General features: G+C 44.7%; 1 protein-coding gene across 1 annotated transcript in view; it reads right to left on the bottom strand.

Moving 5' to 3' along the window:
* The window catches only part of LOC148519656 (NFX1-type zinc finger-containing protein 1-like), a 371,972-nt gene that overhangs the window by 278,657 nt on the left and 66,442 nt on the right, over nt 1–26,873 (bottom strand). The window contains exons 9-12 of the mRNA XM_088476329.1: nt 20,183–20,272; nt 14,932–14,940; nt 12,248–12,328; nt 3,867–4,088 (exon numbers count right to left, since the gene is read on the bottom strand). Coding sequence (XP_088332455.1) covers nt 3,867–4,088; nt 12,248–12,328; nt 14,932–14,940; nt 20,183–20,272 — 402 coding nt within the window. The remainder of the gene's footprint in view (nt 1–3,866; nt 4,089–12,247; nt 12,329–14,931; nt 14,941–20,182; nt 20,273–26,873) is intronic.

Genomic DNA, 26,873 nt, shown 5'->3' on the forward strand with positions numbered 1-26,873 from the left:
CTAATAGAAACCTATGGGCTTCTTTTCTGAAGGAGCCCCCGCGGCTCACGCATGCACTGGTCAACAGCTGTGCATGCGCAGAGGGACTCCCAGGTCATAAAAACAGAAGTCCCCACACCGCAAAGGACAGCTCTTCTTGGGAGAGCTGTCCTTTGATAAAATATCCATGCATATGGCGTTAATAAATGCATGCTATCATTGGCGGGATGATTCGCATCCAAAATGTGATGCTGATGCATCCCGCCCTGGGGGAGACCTACTAAGCCTTGAAGAGCGGTAAAGTGGAGAGAGATAAAGTGCAAACCAGTCAGCTCCTAACTGTCATTTTACAGGCTGTGTTTGAAAATGACAGTTAGGAGCTGATTGGTTGGTACTTTATTTCTATCCAAGGCTTCATACATTTACCCCTTTGACTGATGAGTAAACATTTTTGATGGCCTTTTGGAAATTTATATATAAAAATGAGAAGCTTAAACTAAGTACGAGTATAAAACTTCTATAACAAAACAGATTGGAAGGTGGAATAAATTTTCCCAACATTATGCTGTATAACCATGTGGTGATCTGTCGCTATATCAAGGACTTTCATTATTAATTCATATAATTTTAGTGGAATTTATACTACAGGGCTTACTCTGTGGTAGAGACATATTCCAGATATTAGTGAAACCAACCTTTTGAGCACCCTCAATTATTCTTGTACACTTACAGCTATTTATTACCAAGAGACCAAGAGATGTTTTACAAAATATGTTGTAGGTGCTATCTCCAACAACCCCCCCCCCCAAGTTATCATCTTACTGCTACATCCACATGCTGGAAATACCACTGCTTTTGGGACTGTCATGTTATATAATGATTCTGGGTCATGATCAAACAGTTTGTAATCACACATATAGGGCCTGATTCAGAGCAGTACGCAAATCCGATGGTTTGTGTGCTATTCTGATGTTAGGAGATCAGCGCATGCACAGAATCTGTACTGCACATGTGCAGGCCTTCTACTGCGAGATCTAGTTGCAGCCTGATTGACGGCGGGGCTGGTCTTCATTCCAAGAAACAGGGGAATATCACCTCCAATTTCTGGGAGTACCGAGGTCAGGGACTGCGTCTTTCAACGCAGACTTCCTCGCCCCGGCAACAGAGCTGCAACAGCGTAACTGAGTAACTTCAGGGTTACTCAGATAGCCAATGGTCTCGCAGATGATCCGATTCTGCAATGCAGCACTCGAATCTGCGATGCCGGCAGGAGGTGTCTCTTTCCCTCAGATACCACCTGCAGCATTAGCATAATAGTTGTATAGTATTGCATAGCTGCTTCCCTGCGGCTGTGCAATACCGTACAACTCTGAATCAGGCCCTTAGTTAATTACGTACCTTTAACACCGGAATTGGCGACTAGAGCAGACCTGGCCAACCTATGGCTCTCCAGCTGTTGTGAAACTGCAAGTCCCAACATACCCTCCCACCGACCAGCTGGTAAAGCATGCTGGAATTTGTAGTTTCGCAACAGGTGGAGAACCACAGGTTGGCCACACCTACACAAGAATCTCCCCTGGTTGAAAAAAGTTATTGCTTATTATCTCAGCAGTAGCGAAAAAAATGTATCTTTCAATAATGGATACACACTGCACTCCTTTTCTCAATGTTTCAAGCAAAAACAAATATTGTTTACATTGGACTGGGTGGAAACTTCTCTGCATAAAGCCTAGAAAACTGAATCATTTTTTTTGGTATTGGAGAGTTTTATTGACTATCTTCCTTCTAGAATCAAAGAACAGATTAAAAATATGTTTTCATTCTGCATTATGGTAAGAAACCAGAATGTTTCTGAATGAGCACCTGATCAGTTGATTACTATTTTGTGGTTGTTTTCACAATGTAATACCACACATGGCCTACAATCTCTTAACTGCACCCCCCCCCTATCTTCCCCTTTCCTGTTTCCCTATTATTTTTCCTTTCTGTTTTTAATACTGTTCAATTGTCTGGATAGTTCCTTCGGTATAACATTGTCCCTTTTGCTACTTCTCCAATATTGTACCAATTCTATTGTTCTATATTTGTATTTTCCTTAATGATCTTGACAGAATTGTACTCTTCTGTCATACTATTTCTGAATGTCTCTTTTGCTTTATCATTGTTCTTATCATTTGTAACATGAGCTTAAATTCTAAAATAAAAACTCTTTAAAAAAACAAACAACCTACAGTAATATGTATACTTTTGTTGTTAGGCGTTACATTCATACCTTCCCATTACCAGTGGCGTAACTAGGGCAGGGCGAGCGGGGTGCGTGCCCTGGGCGCCGTACCGGCCCGCCAGCCCTAGTTAGCCAGTGTAACGCCGACCGCAATGAGTGCGGTCAGCGCTACACATTTACAGAGGACCGACGCTAGGCTTCCAGTGCCGGTCCTGTGCTTCACACCTGAGCCCGTTCCCTCCCCCTGAGCGCTTGCCCAATAGCGTTAGGAGGCGGGCTCAGGCTGTGCATAACACACGCATCACCGCTAGCGCTGGCGGCGATGCGTGTGTTAAACAGCAGCCAATGAGAGTCAGATAGACTCTCATTGACTGCTGCAGCACCCACTGCAAGAGCCGGACTTCCGTCAGGCTCCTGCAGTGGGTAATGGGACTGACGTCATGACGTCTGTCCCATAATGCTGAGCGCGCCAGCTCGGGCGGGAGCGGCGTCGCGAGCAGGACCAGGAGCAGAGATTCAGGTAAGTATATTTTTATGTATATATATATATTTTTTTAACCTATCTGCACAACGGGGGAGCGGGGTGGCTACTACTGGGGGGACCTCTACTGGGGGAGGGGTGGCTACTACTGGGGGCGCCATTTGGAGGACCGCTACTGGGGGGCCTACTCTACTGGGGACTACTACTTGGGGGGGAACTACCACTGGGGGCATTATAAAAGGGGCCTACTACTAGAGGCACTGCACTCGGGGGACCACTACTGGGGGCAATAATAGGAAGGGCCACTACAGGGGGCACTGGATAGGGGGGATCACTACAGGGTGCCTGCATAAGGGGACCACTACTGGGAAAACTGCATGGGGGGGGGACTACTGCTGGGGGCACTATATAAAGGGCACTGCATAGGGGGGGGGACTACTACTGGGGGCACCATATAAAGGGAACTGCATAAGGGGATACCACTACTGGGCGCACTGCATTGTGGGGACTGCTACTGGGGGCACTGCATAAGGGGGAACACTACGTGGGGCACTGCATTTGGGGGGCCACTACTTGGGGTACTGAGTAAGGGGAACTAATTGGGGGCTGTATAAGGGGGACCACTACTGGGGATACTGTATAAGGGGCACTACTGTGGGCCTGCATAAGAGGGACCACAACTGCATACTGGGGGTACTGTATAAGGGGTACTACTGGGGTTAAGGTGCATATGGATAGGAATGTTCACCGCGAAAATAAAGGGGTGTGTCATGTTGACACGCCCCATTTTTAAGTGACCACGCTAATTTTTTTTCCGACAGCGCCTTCGGCGCGCGCACATCTTGGGATGTTGTGGGGGGCTCCCTTTTCAAATTTGCCCTGGGCTCCAAATACCCTAGTTATGCCACTGCCCATTACCCAATTTTAGCTGGGAGGGAGGTATTCTCCCACAATAATATTTTTTTTTTTTCAAAAAATGCAGATTGCAAGGTAAAAAACACCCACTATGATGCCGACACCCTACTGCCCATCCCTTTTCTGGGCTCCCCACAGTAGTCGAAATGCTTTCTTGCTCTGGCAAAACACTTGATATGACATGAACAAAACTGGTAAGTAAAAAAAATCTACAATTAGCATTTTTTTCTACACTACTTATACAGTAAAACCACTTATATTGCTCACCTTTTAAAGCTTGGTCTGTTTTCTGTATCGAGTGTTTTGATTGACTCTCAGAAAATGCTGCATTGCTTTCGTCTGAAGTTTGATATACCTTTAGGCTCCTCCCTGTTCCAGCTCTGTCCTGAGACTGTGCTCTATCATTTTGATGTTGACGCCCTATTGTTTTGATGTTTGTGAAGATAGCAGGATGGCTTCCAAAAGCACCACATAAATCAAATGAGTAACCTAAGGTAAATAAATAAATAAATATATAAAGCATACAAATTTATAATCTTACACTATGGGCCAGATGTAATAGGGTGTAAGTTTTTTGTGCGAGACAACCTCAAACATTTTAGCTCATTTAGAATGTCCTAGTTTGTCCCATAACTCGCAAATGTAATAGGGTGCATGTGAGTTAAAATTGTGGGTAAACTCGAACCTTGTAATGCAACTTCCATTACAAGGTACGAGTGACACAGAGGCATGCACTGATCAGTGAGATCCGTGCTTGATTCTGTGTTAAAAAAACAATAAAAGCATTATCACTCCGCGCTACCTGGAGAGGTGGGGACCCCCCCAATAGGGCACCCCAGGCTGGGTAGATTTTGTGAAAAATAGAATAAATAATAGTCTTTTACAGGATAACTAGGTGGTCGGAGCAAGCCTCCCCTGCATGCTGGTACTTGGTGAACCACAAGTAGCAGCAGGCGGAGCATTAAGGGCCCACTGCAGCATATCAGACAGCTAAACTGTCTCACCTCTCACATCATCTAGTTGGGTTTACAGCTTCTGCTGATATCCCTTTCTTGCCTACTCCCTCGGAATGGCCGGGAGGCTCCCGTATATACAAAGCACAAGTGGGAGGTCGGGGGGGGGGAGCAATGACGTGATTCGCGCTGAATCGCATCTTCGTAGCTCCACCAATCGCTATACAATGGCTATTTTCTCAACTCTATATAGTGGGGGTGTCAGCACACCCCTTGCACCGCCCACTTTCCCAGCCGCCATGCCCCCTCTGTGCCGACCTGGCTGCCCCCTCCCAGAGGAGTAAAGTCGGTAGGTATGACATAACCATACACAACATGGATATCTGATAAATACTATACGGAAGATAGATCAAACATAACAACATAACAACAATAGACAGTGTTGTTACATTCGTAAAAGAGGCACCACTAACAATACAATAATTTATTAGAAAACACAAAAAAAGTAAAAGACATGGCTTAGATGACCAGTCAAGGTTACTCCATCTCGAAGCAAAATGACATATAGGCCTAAACATTTAGCCTTGCCGTGTCTGAGTCTTTTTCCGCTGTAACGGCTGCGACTCTTTGCTAATACTGGTACAAGCCCTACCCTGGTGTAGAGCCATGCATCTGAATGTGCAAGGTCTTTAGATGCTGAAATACCGCTTGGTGCTTTTATAGAAATGTGCACCAGCCCCATGCTAGGTGCAGACTCTTTGTCAGAATATGGCCTCCAATGCGACCAATTTACCATCTGAGGCCTGATTCAGCTTGGGATGGAATATAAAGCTGACAGAAAGAGGCCAAGAAATTTCCGTCAGCCGATGGAGATCCTGGCCTCTTCCCTCCCCCCTTAACGGCGACGACACGCCTTTGTTTTGAGAAACGAAGGGCGTCAGCGCCCCCTCCCTGCCCACAAATGCAGCAGACTGTCAATCAATGAGTCTGCTGCCAGTCAGCATGCAGGATCGCAGACCCATTCTGCACATGTGCAGAACGGGTCAGACGCTTGCACAGATTCCGGACCATAGGGAATCTGCATTCAGCAGTGCACTAGCATGCCCTGCTGAATCAGGCCCTGAGTTTGCAACACTTGCATAACTAGCCCTTAAGACGTACCGGTACAATTCTGTACATACATACCATGGGACGCAAGCTCAGTGTGACGTTTTAGTGACTTAGACACATGCGCAAATGAAAAATACTGTCTGTGTGAATTTCGGCACATCATCTGACTCAGAATAAGGCTCTAAGGCCCTGATTCAGAGCCGGACGCTCTGACCAGAGCGCTCGCTCTGAATCAGGGCCCACCTCCATAAATATGGAGCGTCCTCCTGGACGCTCGTATAGCTGTGGGTCACCACCCACAGCATATACGAGCGTGCAGGATGATGGTCGCGGTGGTCTTGACCATCGCGACCATCGCCACTGCGAGCAGAAGCCTGCGGTTGAGTTTCTCAACCGCAAGGCCAGGAGTGATTTTGGCTCTATCAGAGCCAAAATCACTCCCACTGACATCACTAGTGATGTCAGTGGGGCCGGCTTCTGACGGTAGGCGTTCCCTTGGGAACGCCTCCGTCTGGGAGGCACGCTCCCGGCACGCCCACCAAAGGGGGCGTGCTGTCAATCAACATCGACAGCACGCCCCCTTGATCAGACACAACGAGCGAAGGAAAGTCCTTCGCTTGTCGCGTCTCGCGCATGCACGCAACGGAGCTCCCTCCGTCGTGCGCATGCGCAGTGCACACCATCGACCCACTTGCGAGCGGACAGCCGCACGCGAGTGGGTCTGAATCAGGCCCTAAGTTAGTTGAGGTCCAAAATAGGACTGAAGATTCTTCCCTCTAGTAGACTAAAACAATGAGTGGAATTCTGAATCGGTCTATGCCTCAGAAAATAGAAATACTAAGAGTAAAAAAGAATAACCAAATTTGGGGGTCAATTCAATTCCAACCTGAGCAAGTGAAAAGGTAGGGAAAAATCTTTATTTTGAAAGTAAAAATACCAGGACATTGGCCCTGATTCAGAGCTGGACGCTCTGACCAGAGCGCTCGCTCTGAATCAGGGCCCACCTCCATAAATATGGAGCGTCCTCCTGGACGCTCGTATAGCTGTGGGTCACCACCCACAGCCTATACGAGCGTGCAGGATGATGGTCGCGATGGTCTTGACCATCGCGACCATCGCGAGTGCGAGCAGAAGCCTGCGGTTGAGTTTCTCAACCGCAAGGCCAGGAGTGATTTTGGCTCTATCAGAGCCAAAATCACTCCCACTGACATCACTAGTGATGTCAGTGGGGCCGGCTTCTGACGGTAGGCGTTCCCTTGGGAACGCCTCCATCTGGCAGGCACGCCCCCGGTACGCCCACCAAAGGGGGCGTGCTGTCAATCAACATCGATAGCACGCCCCCTTTGATCAGACACAACGAGCGAAGGAAAGTCCTTCGCTCGTCGCGTCTCGCGCATGCGCACGACGGAGCTCCCTCCGTCGTGCGCATGCGCTGTGCATACCATCGACCCACTTGCGAGCGGACAGCCGCTCGCGAGTGGGTCTGAATCAGGCCCATAGTGTAGAACCTGTGGTATACCCCTCCCTATGAATAATCATGCACTCTAAGTGGTTTAACCACTTAACTGACAAATTCTTTTCCCAAAAAAACGCTCCAAAATTGTCGGTTTCTTTTATGATTGAATTAGGTCAAGAACATAATTTTATACTTAACCAACACTATTTTATTTGAAATTTTTTTTTTTTTAAAACCCAGTATACCATAAAAATAGCAATTTTTATGTTATACTGTAGTGATGGCTCGTGCAGCCCCCCTTCACTGGAATGAGCTCCCTCGCTCGATTAGGCTCTCCCCGACCTTGCAGAGCTTCAAACGTGCACTGAAAACCCACCTGTTCATCAAAGCGTACCCTTCCAACACATAACCACGTCACCAAGTCTCTGTCCCTCCTGCCTCAGCCATCTCTACCTCGCCTACTTCCTGCACTCAGGTCCCCCTCTACACACTCTTGCCTCATGTCATCTGTCAGTCTCCCCTCTCCCCTAGATTGTAAGCTCCTAGGAGCAGGGTGTTCCTCCCCACTGTCTCACAGCCTTCTTCTCTAGCACTTCTATGACAGCCTTCACCTTCCCAGCTGTATTGTGTATGGAGAATTGTGTTGCTAATTGTTACTTGTGCTCTGTTTATAAGTTGGGTACTGTATTGTAATGTAATGTTCTGTGTACCCTTTACTGTATGTACGGCGCTGCGGACCTCTTGTGGCGCCCTATAAATAAAATGTAATAATAATAATAATATATATATATATATATGCATATATATATATATATATATATATATATATATTTTATTATGGCCAGGCCCCTTATAAAAGTGGGCATTATGGGGGAGGAGGAGCAGCTGAGGCTGGAGGGAGTGGCCCGGATACTTAGAACAGCGGCAGCTACCAGAGGCGCCGTAGCTGTCTATACACGGCCAGTGTATAGACAGTGTGTCCCACTGGCGGCCTGGCTACTCAGCAGCAGCAGCGGTGGCTACCATAGCCGCGCTGCTGCTGCTTCTACACAGTGATTACGCTGATCACTGTGTGTTCCTGGAGCCACATCGGAAGGGAGTTCCGCTGGCGGCTCCGATACATAGCAGCAGCGGCGGCTACCAGAGCCGCAGCTGCTGCTTCTCACTGAAGGGGGTGGGGCCGGCTGGGCTGCCCGATCACTGCTGGCACAGTGATCAGGATATACTGGAGCCTGCAGCCGCGCCGGGAGGGGGGTGCCGCCAGATGCCCGATCACTGTGGCCAGCAGTGATTGGGACACAAAGGAGGGGGAGCCGCGGGTGTAGAGGGACCAGAAGGTCCCTCTGATATAGGCGGCAGTGAGAAGATTAACTTCCTGTAGCCGCCTAGTGGCCATTCCTGACTGGTCGTGTCAGATACGACCATGTCAGGGAAAGCCCAGCCTGGTGTGACCGTATCTGATACGACCATGCCAGGCAAGTGTTTAAATAGCATAATTTGGCTAACTAAAGACATCTCAGTTTTTAGATGAATTTCTCTATATAGTTTAATAATGGGTTAAGACAGGTATGTGTCATGTATACATGATGTGGGACAGATATGTAGAGATATCAATTATGTGGGACAGGTATGTAGATGTATAAATGATGTGGGACAGGTATGCAGGGGTGTAAATAATGTGGAACATGTATGTGGAGGTGTAAATGATGTGGGACAGATATGTAGAGAAATAAATTATGTGGGACAGGTATGTAGAGGTATAAATGATGTGGGACAGGTATGTGGAGGTGTAAATGATGTGGGACAGGTATGTGGAGGTGTAAATGATGTGGGACATATATGTAGAGATATAAATTATGTGGTATAGGTATGTGGAGGTGTAAATGATGTAGGACAGTTATGTGGAGGTGTAAATGATGTAGGACAGGTATGTGGAGGTGTAAATGATGTGGGAGAGGTATGTGGAGGTGGAAATGATGTGGGACAGGTATTTGGAGGTGTAAATAATGTGGTGGTGTAAATGATGTGGGACAGGTATGTGTTGGTGTAAATTATGTGTGGCAGGTATGTGGAGATGTAAATGATGTGGGACAGGTATGTGGAGGTGTAAATGATGTGGGACAGGTATGTGGAGGTGTAAATGATGTGTGGCAGGCATTGTGGAGGTGTAAATGATGTGAGACAGGTATGTGGAGGTGTAAATAATGTGGGACAGGTATGTGGAGGTGTAAATGATGTGGGACAGGTATGTGGAGGTGTAAATGATGTGGGACAGGTATGTGGAGGTGTAAATGATGTGTGGCAGGCATTGTGGAGGTGTAAATGATGTGAGACAGGTATGTGGAGGTGTAAATAATGTGGGACAGGTATGTGGAGGTGTAAATGATGTTGGACAGGTATGTGGAGGTGTAAATAATGTGGTGGTGTAAATGATGTGGGACAGGTATGTGGATGTGTAAATTATGTGGTGGTGTAAATGATGTGGGACAGGTATTTGGAGGTGTAAATAATGTGGTGGTGTAAATGATGTGGGACAGGTATGTGGAGGTGTAAATTATGTGTGGCAGGTATGTGGAGGTGTAAATGATGTGTGACAGGTATGTGGAGATGTAAATGATGTGTGACAGGTATGTGGAGGTGTAAATGATGTGGGACAGGTATTTGGAGGTGTAAATAATGTGGTGGTGTAAATGATGTGGGACAGGTATGTGGAGGTGTAAATTATGTGTGGCAGGTATGTGGAGGTGTAAATGATGTGTGACAGGTATGTGGAGATGTAAATGATGTGTGACAGGTATGTGGAGGTGTAAATGATGTGGGACAGGTATGTGGAGGTGTAAATGATGTGTGGCAGGCATTGTGGAGGTGTAAATGATGTGAGACAGGTATGTGGAGGTGTAAATAATGTGGGACAGGTATGTGGAGGTGTAAATGATGTAGGACAGGTATGTGGAGGTGTAAATGATGGGGGACAGGTATGTGGAGGTGTAAATTATGTGGGACAGGTATGTGGAGGTGTAAATTATGTGGGACAGGTATGTGCAGGTGTTATACTTATGAGAGAGGGCATTTTGAACTTTCAGATGAGTTGGAATAAGCACTTTTACTGTACATCTTTTTAAAAACATATAAAAACACGGAAAAATTACTATACAGACATTTTCTGTACGCCAAAATGCGGCAAACACTTTAATTTTATGAAAACGCTTGCTATCATTTTTCCACCATTAATAAAAAGTGCAAAAATCATCCATTTGACACATTTTAAGGACCTCCAGTACTTTCCTTATGGCAAGTAACAGCCTTCTATATGGTCCTGTTATCCCAGCTGTCACTTTTTTGGGGTCTAGGATGATTTCCCACCTTTTCATGCACTTCTCCTTTTTGTGGAAATGTTGAGCAACCTCTCCTTGAGTATCGCAAATTGGCATTTCTAATTGAATACTGCATTTCTCGGGTGCGTGCATTGACACGATGAACGTATGTGAGTTTTATGAAACAAATTTGCTATCACAAACTCGCTCCTAATTGAATTGACCTCTAGAAGTTTATTGAAGTAAAGCCCATAGACTAAATATAATGCCTAGAATAGCACCCTGCAGCAAGTAGTGCTACTGTAGCGCCCTGGACAGTGCTCTACTTCCTAGAGCCTGCGGCCTCCTTGTTACAGCACTGGTGGCAGTGGAGGTGTGAAGAGGATTTAAAGTTCTAGTGGGGTGGTATATTTATGCAATGGGGAGGGGTGTAATTGTTTTCTTTCTGGGTGTGTGTGCAGTGGTGTATATTTTAATACTCTGTGGTGGCAGTGGTGTATTAATGAAGTGGTATAGGTGTATTAATATTATGTGTGTATTTGAGGGGTGTATTCATATTGTGTGTGTTATATGTGGGTCACTGATGGCCTCTGCAATATATGGTGGTCACAGCGTTGCTCTCTGCATTATATGGCAGGCACATCCATGTCCTCTACGTTATATGGCAGGCACTGAGACACTCTCTGCATTATATGTAGAGATGAGCGGTTCAGTTTTGCTGAAAACTGAACACACCTGAACTTTGGGGTTCCGAGTCAAACCAAGTCCCGGCTTGAATCATTTTGGGATTCTGAGTAGAAAATAGTCCTGACTCAGGTCTTCTCATCAAGTTTGGAACTTGGATCTAAAAACCAGAACTCACGGATTTTGAATAGCATTGAAGTCCCTCTCTTGTAATTTCAGGTGCTGTGAGTTGGTCAAAATTGACTGGAAATGACGGGAAATTAATGTTATTGATGTTAAAAATACTAAATGAACAAAAACAGGCCCAGGTTACATGATTTTTGCTGTTAGAAATTTTTAAAAGAAATCTAAAATCAAAACCGAACCAAACACTTGAGGTGGTTTTACCAAAACCAAAACACAACAATGATTTAGAACCAAAACCAAAACATGGGGGTCTCCGCACATCTCTAATTAGGGCTTGAGCGATACGGTCAGCAGGCCCTGCGCAGCAGGGAGGTGCCGGGAAGGAGAGGCGCCATCGCCTTCTCCATTTGCCGGGTGCCCGCTGAGATTTTGTTACCGGCGGGCGAACAGCGGCTCCTTCCTGCCGAAGTCTGGAGCTCACTCTTGAGCTCCACCTTCCAGCTCCCACAGTGTGTGAAGGGAGAGACGTCATGACGTCTCTCCCATAGTGCCGAGTGCTAGGAGCTTTCGGATGGTGGTGGGTGCAGGAGTGGGACTTCAGGTAAGTACAATGTTGTGTTTTGGGTCTGTGTGTCAAGGGGTGCTACTACTATGGGCATTGTATTAGGGGCACTACTACTGGTCGAACATGCCTCGAGCCGGCACTGTGTGTGTGTGTGTGTGTGTGTGTGGGGGGGGGGGGGGGCAGTGAATATTGTTAAACCTAGGCCCACCACTCACTAGTGCTGCCACTGTGACTGGTCACTGAGCTTGTATCAGTTACCTTTAGCAACTGCTACTATACATATGTTACAAACAAACGGAAAGGAAAGACACACAGTTGCTAAATAGAGCCAGAATGTCTAAAATTATGTGACTATTTTAAAAAAAAAATGAAATGGGACAGGAAATTTGATCAGTACATTAATAATTTACACAACCATTTTACTATTGTTGTTTATTTACCATGTGCCTTTTTATAGTAATTGCTGCCTCTGGAAGGTTTATGCCTTCTGTGATCTCCACTCTGTCCTTGGCTGTGGCTACCTGCAATGGACAATAAAATATTAGTTTAAGAGAAAAAGCAAGAAGCCAGTTTGATTTTATATTCATTGGTACACAGAGAAGTGGCATTCCATTTGATGCATTAAAACACCACAGATTCATAAACACAACATTTTATTGGACTCAAGTCTCAGATAAAAAACATTTTCGGGATTTTCAAAAAGTCAGGACCTACTGTACATCAACTTAATATCAATACTTTTTTATGATATTTTTTTGTTTTATTGTATATCATTTCAAAAGACTATACAGTATTGATTCTCTGTATTAAATATTTTTTTTAATTACATATTTAAAAAAAAAAAAAAAAAATTTTGGTTAAATTATAGTACTGTCATTTTTTTTTTTTGATCTTGCTTTTAATTTAAAGGGGTCAATAGGACCTGTCTGGCTTCTCTGTTAAGAACATATTGGAGTACAGTACAAACGCACTTCTCTCTGTTGTGGAGGAAAAGGCATGATCACTTCCGACTCCAACAAAACTTGAATAGCTCCCTTGAGGGCACAGCTCTTTATGTGATCTGCAGGAAGTCCTATAGTGAAGAAACGATGAAGATAGGAACCAAAGAGGTCTATCTGATGTCCTCTTGAAACAATCACTAACACACAGATGTCATAGGTGATCTTTTGCCACATGTCACTGAATCAAATTAGACAGGCTCCCACCATAAAAACTTCTGGGTGGGAGACAACCCCTGTCATGCTGCAGGTTTATTTGAAGTTCGGGTATCTGGAAGATGGCCTGTCCAGGCTTGCTTTCCTCTAGAATGTCCTTCTCTGAATGCAGATGACTGACCATATGACATGGACCTCTGTGCTTACCCTGCATGCAAAAGGGCTGAAAAGAAGGATCTTTTGACTTAGGTGCAGAAGTGGGGAGAAGAGTGATTTTTTTTTCACCTGTAGTTAATGCGATGATCTTATCTAATTCTGGACTGAAAAGAATTTCTCCACCAAATGGTAAAGCTTCAAGATAAGCCTTGCCACCACAGATAAAACAGATTTAAGTATTAAGTATTAATCATTCCGCATCTATAGTCACTTCACCTAAATCGGATGCAGATGCTCTAATGTTTTCCACTAAAGGAGTCCGAGCGTGGTTTACCTGAGCAGGAACCCTCTAACAAGAGATCTGCTCAACTCTCAACTGATTTATTTACCCAAGCAGATACAAGGATGGACCTAAAAGAATCCTCTGCTGCTGAAAAGATGCTTCTTGAGGCTGCTTCTAGCTTGTGATCAGAACTATCATCAAGATACTGTAACCAGAACCTGGAAAATGTATGGAAGTTGTCCTGGATAGATAAGCAATAAGAAAGATTGGCAAATGTAGTAGACTCCCATTTCGATCTATTGTCAGAAGGGAGAGCATAAAACGGAATCAATCTCCCAAAAATCTGAAACTTTTTATCCGGTTTCAACCATGACCCATTCTAAAGGTTCTCAAGTTGAGGTAATGAGGGAAAACAGACAACCTGTCTGAATCTGATGAATCTGGAGCTTCAAGTTCCTCCAACTCCTTGGTATGTAAAACTTGTTTTACAGCTCGATTCAATGTTTCAAATTCCTGAATATTGTCAAGATCATTTTCAGAAGGAGATGAAATATCTGGGTCTAAATCCTGCTGAAAAAAAATCCCCCTGGAAAGAAAGATCTTAAGGAGAATGCTCCTATGAATGGAGGATCTCTCAAACATGCACTTCTAAAGTACGAACGCATAGGCCGAATATAACATCCTCTTCAGGGTGGATGAAACCTGTACCAGGCCTTCAACTGAACAAGTGTGCCCAGCAATGCTCGCCCATAGGAGAAGTTGATATCTAGTGACCAGGGCAACCCAGCGGATTGGACGTTGCACAAATCTCTGGCAGCTGTTTATTTACAGCCAGTTGTCCGATAAGCTCAGTCATAGCTTCCGTTCGTGTGGTAGCTCTGGCAGGAACATCTGTGGAAGTGGGAGCAGGCCTGGGTGAGCGCAAATGCTGTGTCTAAAACCTCCAACAGACTATCCCAGTGATTACTGCTCACCTGGCTGCTCCCCTGGTCAGCCTGGCCAAAAACCTGTTACCACTCCCTATATATTTCCAGGCCTAGGAAAGACTCATTGCCTGAACAATGGTGTTCCTTCCTGAGGATTGTTCCAGGCTCAGTGTCTCCTGTGTTTCCAAAGTTTTCTCCTGCAGATACTTTCCTTGCTGAATCTCAACCATTACCCACTTGTACCATCACTGTTTGTCTCTCAGCACTGCGGTTTCCATGCCGCATACAGATAACCACTGGGACTGTTTATCATCACAGTTGTATACCATCTCAGCGCCGCGGCTTCCACGCCGCACACAAACCGCTTGCTGTTGTCTGCATTCCATCTACCGCTGTGTATCATCTCTCAGCGCAGTGGCTTCCACGATGCACACAGACTGATCATCGTTATCTGTATTCCATCTACTGCTGTGTTCCATCTATCAGCCGCTTCCAACTCCAGCTCCAGTTCGGTCAGTTTACCTGCAGTATATATCATCTGCTGTTGCCACACATCTTATCACCTGCGTGGATTCCACTCTGCGTTGTGCGAGCATCATCTGTACTGTGTGTTCCTGAAGTGTCTCCCTATCCTGAGTTCCCCTTCCGGATTATGGTAAAGGTCTTGCGTCAGAGCTGTACCAGGGATATAGCTTCATTAGTTCTTCCCTGGTTACATAAGACTCCGATTCCTGGCTTGGTTCCCAGGTCCAGACTGTTAGAACTATACTGTTTTAAGTTCACTTTCTTCTTGTCACTGGAGTAGTTCCCTGGCCTGATTGGTCCTTGGACCATTAGGTAAGAGGCTGCCCGGTGGCTTGGGTTCCTGTTCCAATTCAAGTATCCTTGCATTGCTTCGGTCCGTGATTCCTAGTGTCTCTAGTCTGCCAGTACCTGTATTATCTATGAGTCATGGTATCTTGAAGCCTCCCCGTTTCCTGCACTCTTCAATTAATACCCTAGGTCCCGTGCCAGATCTACAGAATATCAGAACCATGACACAAGCCAGATCCTGTCAGTGTTGCTGCTGTCCCATTCTGAGGGTAGGAACACAGTTTGGCAGGCGTCCAAGATGCAGAAAGTGCACTCAAGAGTAGAACTAAAGGGGATACTACTGCTCCTCCTCTGGGCATGTTACAGAGGAGATGGACAGATCCCATGAACAGCTCCATGAAGTCTCCTCTACGCACAATACAAGAGCCAGACAGAGCCACCATTGTAAGCCCTGCTCCCCTCTGTATCCACTCTCCTTCCAGGAGGGAAAAGGGGCACTATTATAATAAAAATTATACGCCTCCCATTGAGGAAGACAGGAGGTTACTTACCACTACTACGATCTTTGGAGTGCATTACCAGCTGTCCTACATGGGATGGGTACCAAATGTCAGCGCCCAGGATCCTGGTGGTCAGAATGCCGATGTCGGCATCCCGACAGGGTTGGAATACTGACACATATCGGTCAGTATTCTAACCCCTCCTCTCCCTACCCTAAACCTCCCTCCCCAGTGTCTGACCCTAACCTCCCCCTAGTGCCTAAAGCTAACCTCCCCCTCCCTGCACCGTAAACCTAACCCTCTCCCTTTAGTGCCTAACCTCCCCCTAGTGCCGAACCCTAATGCTAACCCTCCCCCAAACCCTACTAGGAGATAGCAGTACTGTAGATATGTAAACCCCCCTTTAGCCTCTAAAGGGACTCTTGGTTACCAATTACCTTGTTGTCTAATATACCCACCCTTAACCTCCCATCAAGTGGTGTACATTTTTAGTATTTCAGTGCCTCCACCCAAGCTTAACTATAATAGTGAATATGATAGTCAAGGCTCGCCTGGGTAAGCCTTAGTTACCATGCAACCTGTATATTACAGGTGTAGCACAGTATGTACATATAAGACTATGTAGGGGGTCTATGTATTAATAATTGCGGTGCTGTGATTATTAACGGTCCAACTCCCCTAAAGACCCCATAGACGAACAGTAGTTTAAACCATCTGAAGATGGTATAAACTACCGATGCTAAACTCAGAAAAGCTTTGCTTTTTGGAGTTTAGTACAGATCGTAGTCCCCATTGATAATAATGAGGACTGCGATCTGCAGTGCTATGTAGCACTTTGCCGGAGATTTCTGTGTAAATATTTTTATTTACAGTTATAGATTACTGTACATACCAAAAGGAAAATAAAATAAACTTCATAGCGGCATATTAGTTGTCCAAGCAGATGGGGGATGGTGTCCTTGGCAATAGTCACCATTCCTCGCCTTTTCAGGACACAAAGGCAGACCATGAGCTGACAGCTTACAGTAAATGGCTAACAGAGTGTCCTCTATTATGGTAATAAAAGGCTCTTGCTTGCTTTGGGAGAAGGGACCTGATGCATTGTATGTGACTCCCGATCCACTGGGCATGTGCATTACTACTGTATGAGCCTCCTTATGCCACAGCATAGCGCGACTAGCAGGGCGCTACATGGCTCCGGAGCGGCTCCACTGGGCATGCGTCGGAGATCCCATGTGCAAGGCCCGGAGCTGGCAGCCACCACAGCGCTGACATGCCGACAGTGCCATAAGTGTGTGTCCCCTCTTTCAAACAGAGCCCACTACCAGTGTCTGAACTCATGAAATTACTATAGTATTTAAGTCTGGGTCAGCGCCGGAAGTGCCGCAAGTGTGCGTTTTAAACGCACAATCAGTTTGTAATACAGAGACCTCACTTTTAAACAGGGCCTACTACTAGTTTAAATAGTCATGAAATCACTATAGTGTCTAAGTCTGGAACAGTGCCGCAAGTGTGCGTCTTAAAACGCACATTCAGATTATAAGAAACTGACACATTCATGTGTGGATGGTGTCCTTGGCAATGGTCACCATTCCTCGCCTTTTCAGTTAACAAGGGAAGACCTTTAGCTGACAGCTTACAGTAAATGGATAACAGAGCATCCTTTATTATGGTAATGAAAGCCTCTTGCTTGCTCTGGGGGAAGGAACGTGATGCACTGTGTGTGAGCCGCTCCATACGCCATGGCATAGCGCGACTGGCGTATGGAGCGGCTCCACTGGGCATGCGCTACAGATCCCATTGTAACCCCCTGAAGCAGACAGCCACCAAAGCGCTGGCAGTGCCGATAGTGCCGCAAGTTTGCGCTTTAAAACGCACACTCAGTTTGTAATACAGAGACCCTTCTTTCAAACAGAGCCCACTACCAGTTTCTGAAGTCATCAAACCACTATATCACTAAATCCTGTAATGAAGATTTAAAAAAATAATAATAATAATAATAATAATTTTATTCTCCAAGTCTCGAACACGTGACAAGCACTGTTGCAAGGCAATCACCTAACCACTAACCCACACGCCAACCATGTCAAGAAGCACACCTGGGGGTAAATTTACTAAAGTGAGAGTTTTTAGAAGTGAGTTTTAAAAGTGATGTTGCCCATAGCAACCAATCAGATTCTACTTAACATTTAACTAGCACCTTATAGAGGATAATAGCTAGAATCTGATTGGTTGCTATGGACAACATCACTTTTTAAAACTCACTTCTAAAAACTCTTACTTTAGTAAATTTACCCCCTGTTGTGTATGTGATGTGATGTCTGCGAATTACAGCAGACAATGTGTACAATGTCAATAGCGGGCTCATCCTTGTGCACTCCACCCACCCGCTGCTGTTTTTAATAATAAAAAAAATTCTTCCTTTCAAAATATTATACTAGTACATATATACACAGTACCCCATCATTAGAGATAATTCATCCCATCTCATTGCAAGCTGTACGTGCGTCTCATTAATGTACAGTATCGTTTATACCGTGATAAGAACAGGGCAATTACACTACTGTACAGCTACTGTATGTACAGTATGTGTACTGATTTGCGTCCCGTTCTAAGAGCTTATGTGGTATTAAAAAGATTGGTTGTGTGAACATGTAATATGCAAATACACTGCGTGAATGCGATATCTATCCAATTTAACAGTATGGTATTCAGTACAAATGACATCAGTGGAGCACTCGTCACCCAGCGGTTAAGTGGTGTATTACATGCCGTAGCGTATATTTCATTGAAGAATACCACGGAACGCCAAAGTCCAGCCATCACGTAACGTTCCATGGCGTGACACAGAGGCCTGAATGGCGCGCTATGAGCAACAAACTAGATGGGCCCATCTGTACAAGAATAAATAAGACAGAAATGGTATTATATAGCAATATATATAAAAAATAGAAGAACCTACTAAACAAAATGGGATATAGACAAAACCGCCTACCATAGGTAAAAAATTTAAAAAAGAACCGAAGGTGCCATTCGTGCTCAGAGATTTTGAAAACAAAAGCAGGGGCAAGGGATGAGTACAGAAATACACCACCATTACAAATCCCAATTATAATAGTCGCATATTATAAAAACAACCTACATCTGCCAAACTAAATAAATACACCCAAAACATATAGTGAAAGGAAACACCCCGCCACAGCTCACCCGGAGGTATATAGAAAAGTACATGAAATATTTGAAAGGCACATCCCGAAGCTTCATCACAAATGTCAGGAGTTGAAAATGGATTTTTGGACTCCCCAAAGCAGAATCTTGGTGCCCGAAGACCCAATGGTAGACAACCTTTGACGTAACCGGAGCCAATAGAAAGGATAAGTGAACTTGTACTGAAGAAGAGAAGACTACGGAGGCAGGGGTCAGAGGCTCATCCACATCGACACACTCCAAAACCCTCTGAGTGGCTTGACAGGGAAGGAAAGAATCCACCTTTAAATCTCCAATTCTGTCAACAAACCTCTGGGTAGAGACACCAATACCCTGAAGGGTCTGCTGAAGAGCAAGCATAATGGAAGTGGACAGTAGGGACAAATGAAGAATGAAAGGCTTTGCGTGTGATCTGAGACCACAACGAAAAAATGACATGAGAGACACCAGGCACATATCCACACCATGTAGCAGCCAGAAGATGTAAAAAGACTTCCAGAAATAGCCCTGAATGGAAGGACAATGCAGGCAGTAATCAGCGGGAGCCATAGAGATCAGGGAACTGGGATGCACCACACTTCACCCAAACAGAATGGCCGCCGACACAAGGAAACATTACCGGTAATAGAAAGATCCAGAGAAGGCAGCATCACCGCAGGAAGGAACGAGCCTGCAAAGAATGAAGTCCGTCGCCCAGGAGTTCTGGAACAGCAGGGAGACAGAAGCAACACCCATGAAGGATCCCAGTGGTAAGATGGAGGCGGCTAGCACACCGCGCACCCCAAGCACAGGAGCTCGCCAGCAGGAATTATAGAGGAGACAGGCATTGGAACTCACTCTCAGGATACCATAAAATGCAGCCAACAACTCAAACAAGGCCTGCAGGTAAGTACACTTCTGTGGTCAGCCGCGGGAGCTGGTAGAGAGGCAGAGTACCCAGCCACACTATTTATTGGAGAAATACAGTAGCAAGGAAACACCATTCCAGCAACCTGGCACCAACTCCAAAGAGACAGGAGTGGATGCTCCACCAGAATAGGCACACCAGGGGAAGAACTTACAGGAGAACAGAATAAAAAAACAGAATTTTCACGAGAAAGATGGCAGAATGCGACCTACGCCATGCTACTCCAGGCCAAGCACCCCACTGATTCACTTTTTTCACACCATGACTGTCCAGTAACCAAGGGACAGAGCAGCATGTAAAACAACTAATGTGTCTTTCATCTCATCTTGTTTCCATGACAATTTGTTAGGAAAAATTCCAGGAATAAGCAGTAAGAAGACAGAAGTACTGTAGAACTCAAATAATAGTTTACTATTGTTGTTTTCTTACCTTGTGCCTTTTTGGAGTCATTGCTGCCTCTTGAAGGATTATGCCTGCTGTGATCTCTACTTTGCCCTTGGCTGTGGCTGTTGTGACTTCCTGCAAAGGATAACCAGATATATTGGTTTAAACAAGAAAGAAAAAAAGCTAGATTAATAAATTCTAACAAGAGACTCTAGGGCACCAAAGTATTGTCTGAAATTATGCGAATCTGTATGTATAAATAAACTAGCAGTATCTGACTCCGCTCGGGTGGAAGTCAGTGATCTCTCCCTAGGCAGCCAGCTCCCGCCCTCAGTTGGTTGCCCTGAAAATAATTTAGAAAAGGCTGAGAGCAGTGCAGGGGACCCCTTTCCATGAAGCGCCGCCCACAACCCCCTGACAGCCAATTGTGATGATCCTTAGCCTAAAATCTGCCTGGGAAACATACCTACACAATGGTGAAAACAGAGTCACAATTGGTTCAGTGGGTACGGAGTTTATCACAATCACACAAAGAAACAAACAAACAAACAGACGTTCTCATTTACCGATCTCTCCCTTGGCAGCTTGCTACCTCCCTCTGTGGGCTGCACTCTGGTGATCTCTGCCACTTGGACATCAGTTCCCTTGTACTGAGGCATGCCTCCTGCACAGGAACCACCTCTAGAAACTTGTACTGAGCCAGCCCCACTGACTGCCCTCTGGTATTCACCGAGGACAATGTTGCAGCCTCTCCAGATGACAGGGAGCTTCACTGACCACCGCACATAATGGGTCCCTGAACAGCGGGTACACCAGCACTTTTGTAATAGGTCTCCTCAGGTGGTAGCTGCCCTTTTTACCACAGGCTCTGACTCCATTCACTGCTCACAGCAAAAGCTCCTCTTCGGAGCACAGGGCTGAAAATAATTTAGACTTGCCGAGAGCAGTGCAGGGGTCCCTCCCCACAGCACCCTGATGACCGATCGTGATGATCCTTAGCCTAAAACCTGCCTGAGAAAGGTACCTACACAATGGTGAAACCAGCATCACAATTGGTTCAGTGGTTGTGGAGTTTATCGCAATCACACAAACAAACAGACATTCTCATTTATAAGATATACAGACATAGATAAAATAAAAAAATACAAAAAAGTGTAAATGAGTACGTGAAAGTCAATAAGTGAATAGCATTTTACTATTGCAATTATCTTACCATGTGTCTTTCTGGAGTCTTTGCTACCAGCAGAAGGATTATGCCCACTCTGATCTTCTCTTTGGTTGTTCCTGTTATTACCACCTGCAATGGACAGCAAGAGCTTTTAGTTTAAGACAGAAAAAAGGCTAATAGCCAGTTTGACTATCTTTTTATGGCACACAAAGAAGTGACTTTCCATGTGAGGCAGTGAAATATCACAGGCTAAGGAGGAAATGTAACAGCCTGCAAGAAGCAGACATCTGCGCTATTTCGGCGAGTCCGCCTGTTTTTTAAAGCGGTAATAATTAAAAAAAAAAAACTGTACTGAGTGGAAAGAGGGAATGGGGGCATGCCCCGTAGCTTCCAGAGTGCTGGGCATACCCCCTGCATGACTAAAATGCGGGGCATGGCTTGTGGGTTAGGCATTTCTACAAGGCCATGCCCCTTTTCCCAGACACGTAACTTTGGCACATGCAAAAGCCCCTATCCGTACTTTCCAAAAGTAGGAAGGTCTGTAAATGTACTGTAGTAGCTGCAACTTGCAGGCAATGATGAGTTCCCGGCAAGTCTGCCTGATATATTAATAGCAGTAATTTAAAAGGCAAAACCAAGATCTTTTTCATTAAAGCTAAAAAAAAGCTTGAAAAGACAATGTGTGTCTTTTTCATGAAAAATACTGCAGATTAATAAATTATAGCAAGATCTCCAGATGAGCTGAGCAATCTTTTCACGTTTATAAGAGCTAACCAATATAAAATGAAGTGCCTTTACTCTGATTCGCTGAACTTTAATATGGATAACAGTTGACAACGGCCTGAGCTTAAATGGCAGATTGATGTTCGAGGCATTGATTCTCCCGATACACTACTGCACTAGTATGATAACACAATGGCAATTTTACATTCATCGATGTTGCAGGAGGCTCATATTTGAACAGTCAAAAGAACATAATGTACATGGTTGTGGGAGAATCTGGTTCCTTTCTTAAATATAGACATGCTATTAACACTTCTTTCACAATATGTGGGCTTGTGGTAAAATCAGATTTATAGCCACACATCCAACAGTTAATTTCCCTTGCGTAGTCATTGTTACTGTTCTTAAAAAGATCATCTTTTGTAATTGGATTGCGGCCACATCTTTATTTTAGGAAATAGTTACATGTTTACTACATCCTTCTCAATGTCAGACTCTGGGCCTGATTCAGCCAGGATCAACACAACTGCAATTACACATGCAATCAGCCGATTGCTGCGTTCTGCACATGCGTATACATTGCATTGTGCGTGCACAAACCAGCCACTGCAATCAGGACTGCGATCGCAATGACTACGCAGACCGAATGACAGGAAGGGCCGTTTGTGGGTGGTGACGGGGGGTGGTCAATGAAACGCAGGCGTGCCAGTGCGTTCTAACGCCATTGCAGGGGCATGCAGTTCAAGTACACAGTGTGCGCGCTGAGGTTAACAATTCCTGAGTAAAGTCTGACCTTGTACAAGTGTGCGTGAGGCTCCGATTGTACTCGATGTTACTGATGGTTTCGCAGTCTTGCTTACGGATGTGTGTAAGGTAAGGTGGGTGACCTTATGTAGTACTGTGATGGCATAGCGTTCGCAATGGATTAGCATATCATCACAGTGAGACTGCGTGTGTAATCGCAGCCACGATTGCAGTTACGATCCTTGCTGAATCAGGCCTTCTGTCTGCCATTGAGACAGGAATTGCATAAGTATTGGGTTCTTTACATTGAATCCTTCGGGGGAAAGGGCAAATTAAATTTGTGGTGATGCCCACATATCAGCAATTTATGGTAGTGCTGACATTGCAAGTTTGCGATGCTGTTGGACGCGAGGTGCTGTTCCAGAATGGCACATCGCATCAATGCATATGAATCGCATTCCCCACTTGGAATCTTCTCTGTATAAACTTATATAATTGTAAACTTAAACAATTTGAAACCACTGACCAGTAGCTGTGTCCAGTTGTTGTAATGAGTTAAATAACTGATATTGTATGCACTGCGGTTTGAACTGCGTTATGCCATCAGGGACAGCCGGGTGTGGAATATCAGCAAAACCGGCATTTGATTGGTAAAGGATGGGAAGGACCTATTTTATTATGATGGAGTAACATATCACCTTTAAGGCACCAATTCCATTTTTATTCACGGTTTTCCCTGTCTGCTTATTAACCCTTACCTTTATGCATATCCTTACATCTGTTTACTTCTCCTTGTGCTTTTCTCTCTTTGCTCTACTTTTCCAGTCTTTCTTTTTCTTCATCCAACATATTTTTGTGCCCCATACCCCTTCACCTCACCTGTGTTCCATGTTTCCCTTTTTTCCTGTGAATGGACTGTTTATTTGTCTGCTTTGAAAAAGTATTGTGGTTTGACTTGACTTTTTGTGCGGTCACTTTACTTCTGTGTTTGCTTTCATTGTTCTTTCCAGTTTGTGTTTACCTTCTGCTCTCCCTTGCAGTCTGTCCTTTCCTTCATATTTCTCCTCTTTTAAAATTCCCCTCCCTTCTCCCATGCCCCACCTTCGCAAGTCCACCCCCACCCCTCCTTGGTGTCTTGCTGAGTGTGCCATCCACTCTTCTCTGCAGGTTATCCGCTTGCCCCTAACTTGACTTTTCTGCACATGTGCCAGTTGTTGGTCCTTCCACCACTACAGTGAGCCTGCTTCTCCTGCTGTGGTACTGTTCCCTCTGCTTATGCCTATCACCACTTTATGTTAGCCTATCTCCTTTAGATTTGTGTTATGTCACATGGGAAGCCTGTAGTTTTCTACCCAGAAAGGAACACCATACCTACTGTGACACCTGAAGGAGGCTCGGTTATGTTTTGGGGCTGCTTAGCTGCATCTAGCATGAGGTGCCTTGAATCTATGCAGGACCCAATGAAATCTTAGGACTATCAAGGCATTCTGAAGTGAAACATACTACCCAGTGTCAGAAAGCTCTGTCTCAGTCACATATCTTGGGTCTTCCAAGAGGATAATGACCCAAAATACAAAGCTAAAAGCACTGGACTATTCAGGAAAGGCCTTCTATGAGCTATGAACTGATGAGCTCATTCAGACCCGTTCGATATGCTGCGCTCTCTCGCGGATATGCAAATTCTGTGAATGGACGGCCAGGAATAAGGACGCCCTCTATGTCTTAGAGAGCGACGGCAGAGTGATTGCACGCCGGTGTAATGACGCCCACTTTTCATTCTAAGCACATGTCATCTCCAGGAAGTGTATGATTAATCAGTAACATTGAGCGCTATCGGAGCTGCTCGCAGCCCTTGAGGTAGACCCTACCCCACTGCAAGCACTGCGATCACTGCAGGCTGAAATACAACCAGGTGACATGTACAATGACGCTTCCATGCTAATTATGCACGCCCAAAGAATGCAGTTTTGACGCCTGCATTCGTTCATCCACTCTCCCGTTTTCCTGGACCTTCCCATGTTACCACACACAAACAGCACTATCTGTCACTCAAAGTAGAGCTCAGTCTTTGTGCTACGAGCGCACGATTCCCGATCGCAGTGACTGGTTCGCGCACGCGCACTACGACTTTTATACACATGCGCAGTTGGCAACAATTGCCCTGCTGTGAGAGAGCGCAGCATGGCGAAAGGTTCTGAATGAGCTCCTGAATCCTATCGACCTATGGAAAGAGCCGAAACATGCATTCTGAAGAAGGTACCCATCAAACCCGAGACAGCTGGAGCAGTTTGCTGAGGAATAGTGGGCCAAACTAGCTATTGATAGGTTCAGAAGTTTCATTGAGTGCTACAGAAACTACTTGATTGCAGTGACTGCCTCTATAGGATGTGCAACAAAATAGTAGGTTAAGGGTCCCATTATTTTTGTCAAAGCTATTTTCATTTGTTTTATTTAAAATACTATGTTAAATCAAAAATCAAATGCTAAATCTGATTTCTATTAAATATGCAATAAACAATGATAGATGCAAATCACTTTTGTCAGTTTAAAGTTAGTTCAGAGAAAAATATGGGTTCTTCTTTTTCCCTGGAAGGGTACCAACAATTCTGTTCACATCTGTAACAGTTTATGTAAGGTTTGCCTCCAGGTTCTTTCATAAGGTGGCAGTGAGTATGTATCTCTGAGGAAGGGGCTTTATTTTGTTTTGCTGGTTTGGCATTGTTTGCGAACCTTATACAAATAAAGGGTGCCTGACATGGTGATGTGCACATCTGATAATTGTCCCATAACTGTGTCTTACTCGCCATGTGACAGATGCAGTTGGGATGCTATGATAACTTGCCACAATGGCAGTACTGGTGTAAGCTTACACATGGTTTCTCTGATGGTTTGCATGGGAGCGGGCTCATTTGTTTAGAAGAGCCTTATAATATTTATGTTTGTCTGAAATTGTGATGCACAGTTGTGATTGTTTCGCATCTTCTAATTACTTGCTATATAAAGCAAGTTAGGTAGTTAGGTGTTTTGCTAGCTTTGAGCCAAAATGACAATGTTGGGGTATTAGCTTTCACACGGCTTCTATGGCTCACTTGGGTAGTGGCGAAATATACAGTAGAATTTGGCTGATTAACTTGCAGCTGCCTATTACCGTTTCTGCTGGTTGGTTACCTTTCAAAGTATTATTTCTATGGCTCCCTGATGTATTTTCTCGCTACCTCTATAGAACCTACAGGGATTCAAGGTTGGTTATGCTAATGAGCAGCATGGATGGTGTAATAGTTAGAGGTCTTGGGTTCATCTCCCACCATGGCCCTAACTGTGTGGTGTTTGTATATTCTCCTGTGCTTGCATGGTTTTCCTCTGGGTACTCCAGTTTCCTTCTCTGTATTGCACTGCAGAATATGTGTGTGCTATATAAGTAACTGGTATTAAATATAATAATAAATACATAAATTAGAAATTGGAGTTCTCAGTTCCAAATTTGTTCCATTTACTTTGACAGTGAGGATTCAGTGACTATAGTCATGTTAGGTGCAAGTTATGTGTAGTATTTGTGTCAATAACATGCAGGGTCATCCTATCTGTCATGTCTATCTATTATCCGTCTTCTTCAATTGCTCCTGTAATGTCCTATGCTGCATTGTTTCTGTATGCGATAGGGTTGAAATCGTAACCATACAGCTTTTCTGCATAACTGTAATATCGTATCTATGTTTGTCAAATGTAGAAATTTTCTGTCTTTTTGTGATTTCTAAATGCTTAGGTATTTTCCACAGGTTGTACTTATGAATTATGTTTATATATCATTCTGTGTACTTATTTATTACTGGAAAGTTCAATCTCCCATCAGTGCGTACTTTTAACTATATGTTCCATCTTATAGATGGTGCTGTGGAACATTTGTGACACCTTGAAAATAAAAGATAATAATGATTGTGGGCTTGATTCAGATATGTACTGTACGTAAACCCGGTGATTTCCGTATATATCCGATGTTTGGGTGTCTGCGGATGCGCAAGACCTGTTCTGCACATGAGCAAAAGGGGTCCTGCGAGATCGCTCACAGTCCCCCCTTAGCCGCAGCATGATTAACATAGTGCA

This window comes from Taudactylus pleione, unplaced genomic scaffold (assembly GCF_031769625.1).
Source record: "Taudactylus pleione unplaced genomic scaffold, aTauple2 ptg000186l, whole genome shotgun sequence".
In the NCBI taxonomy this organism is placed as follows: Eukaryota; Metazoa; Chordata; class Amphibia; order Anura; family Myobatrachidae; genus Taudactylus; species Taudactylus pleione.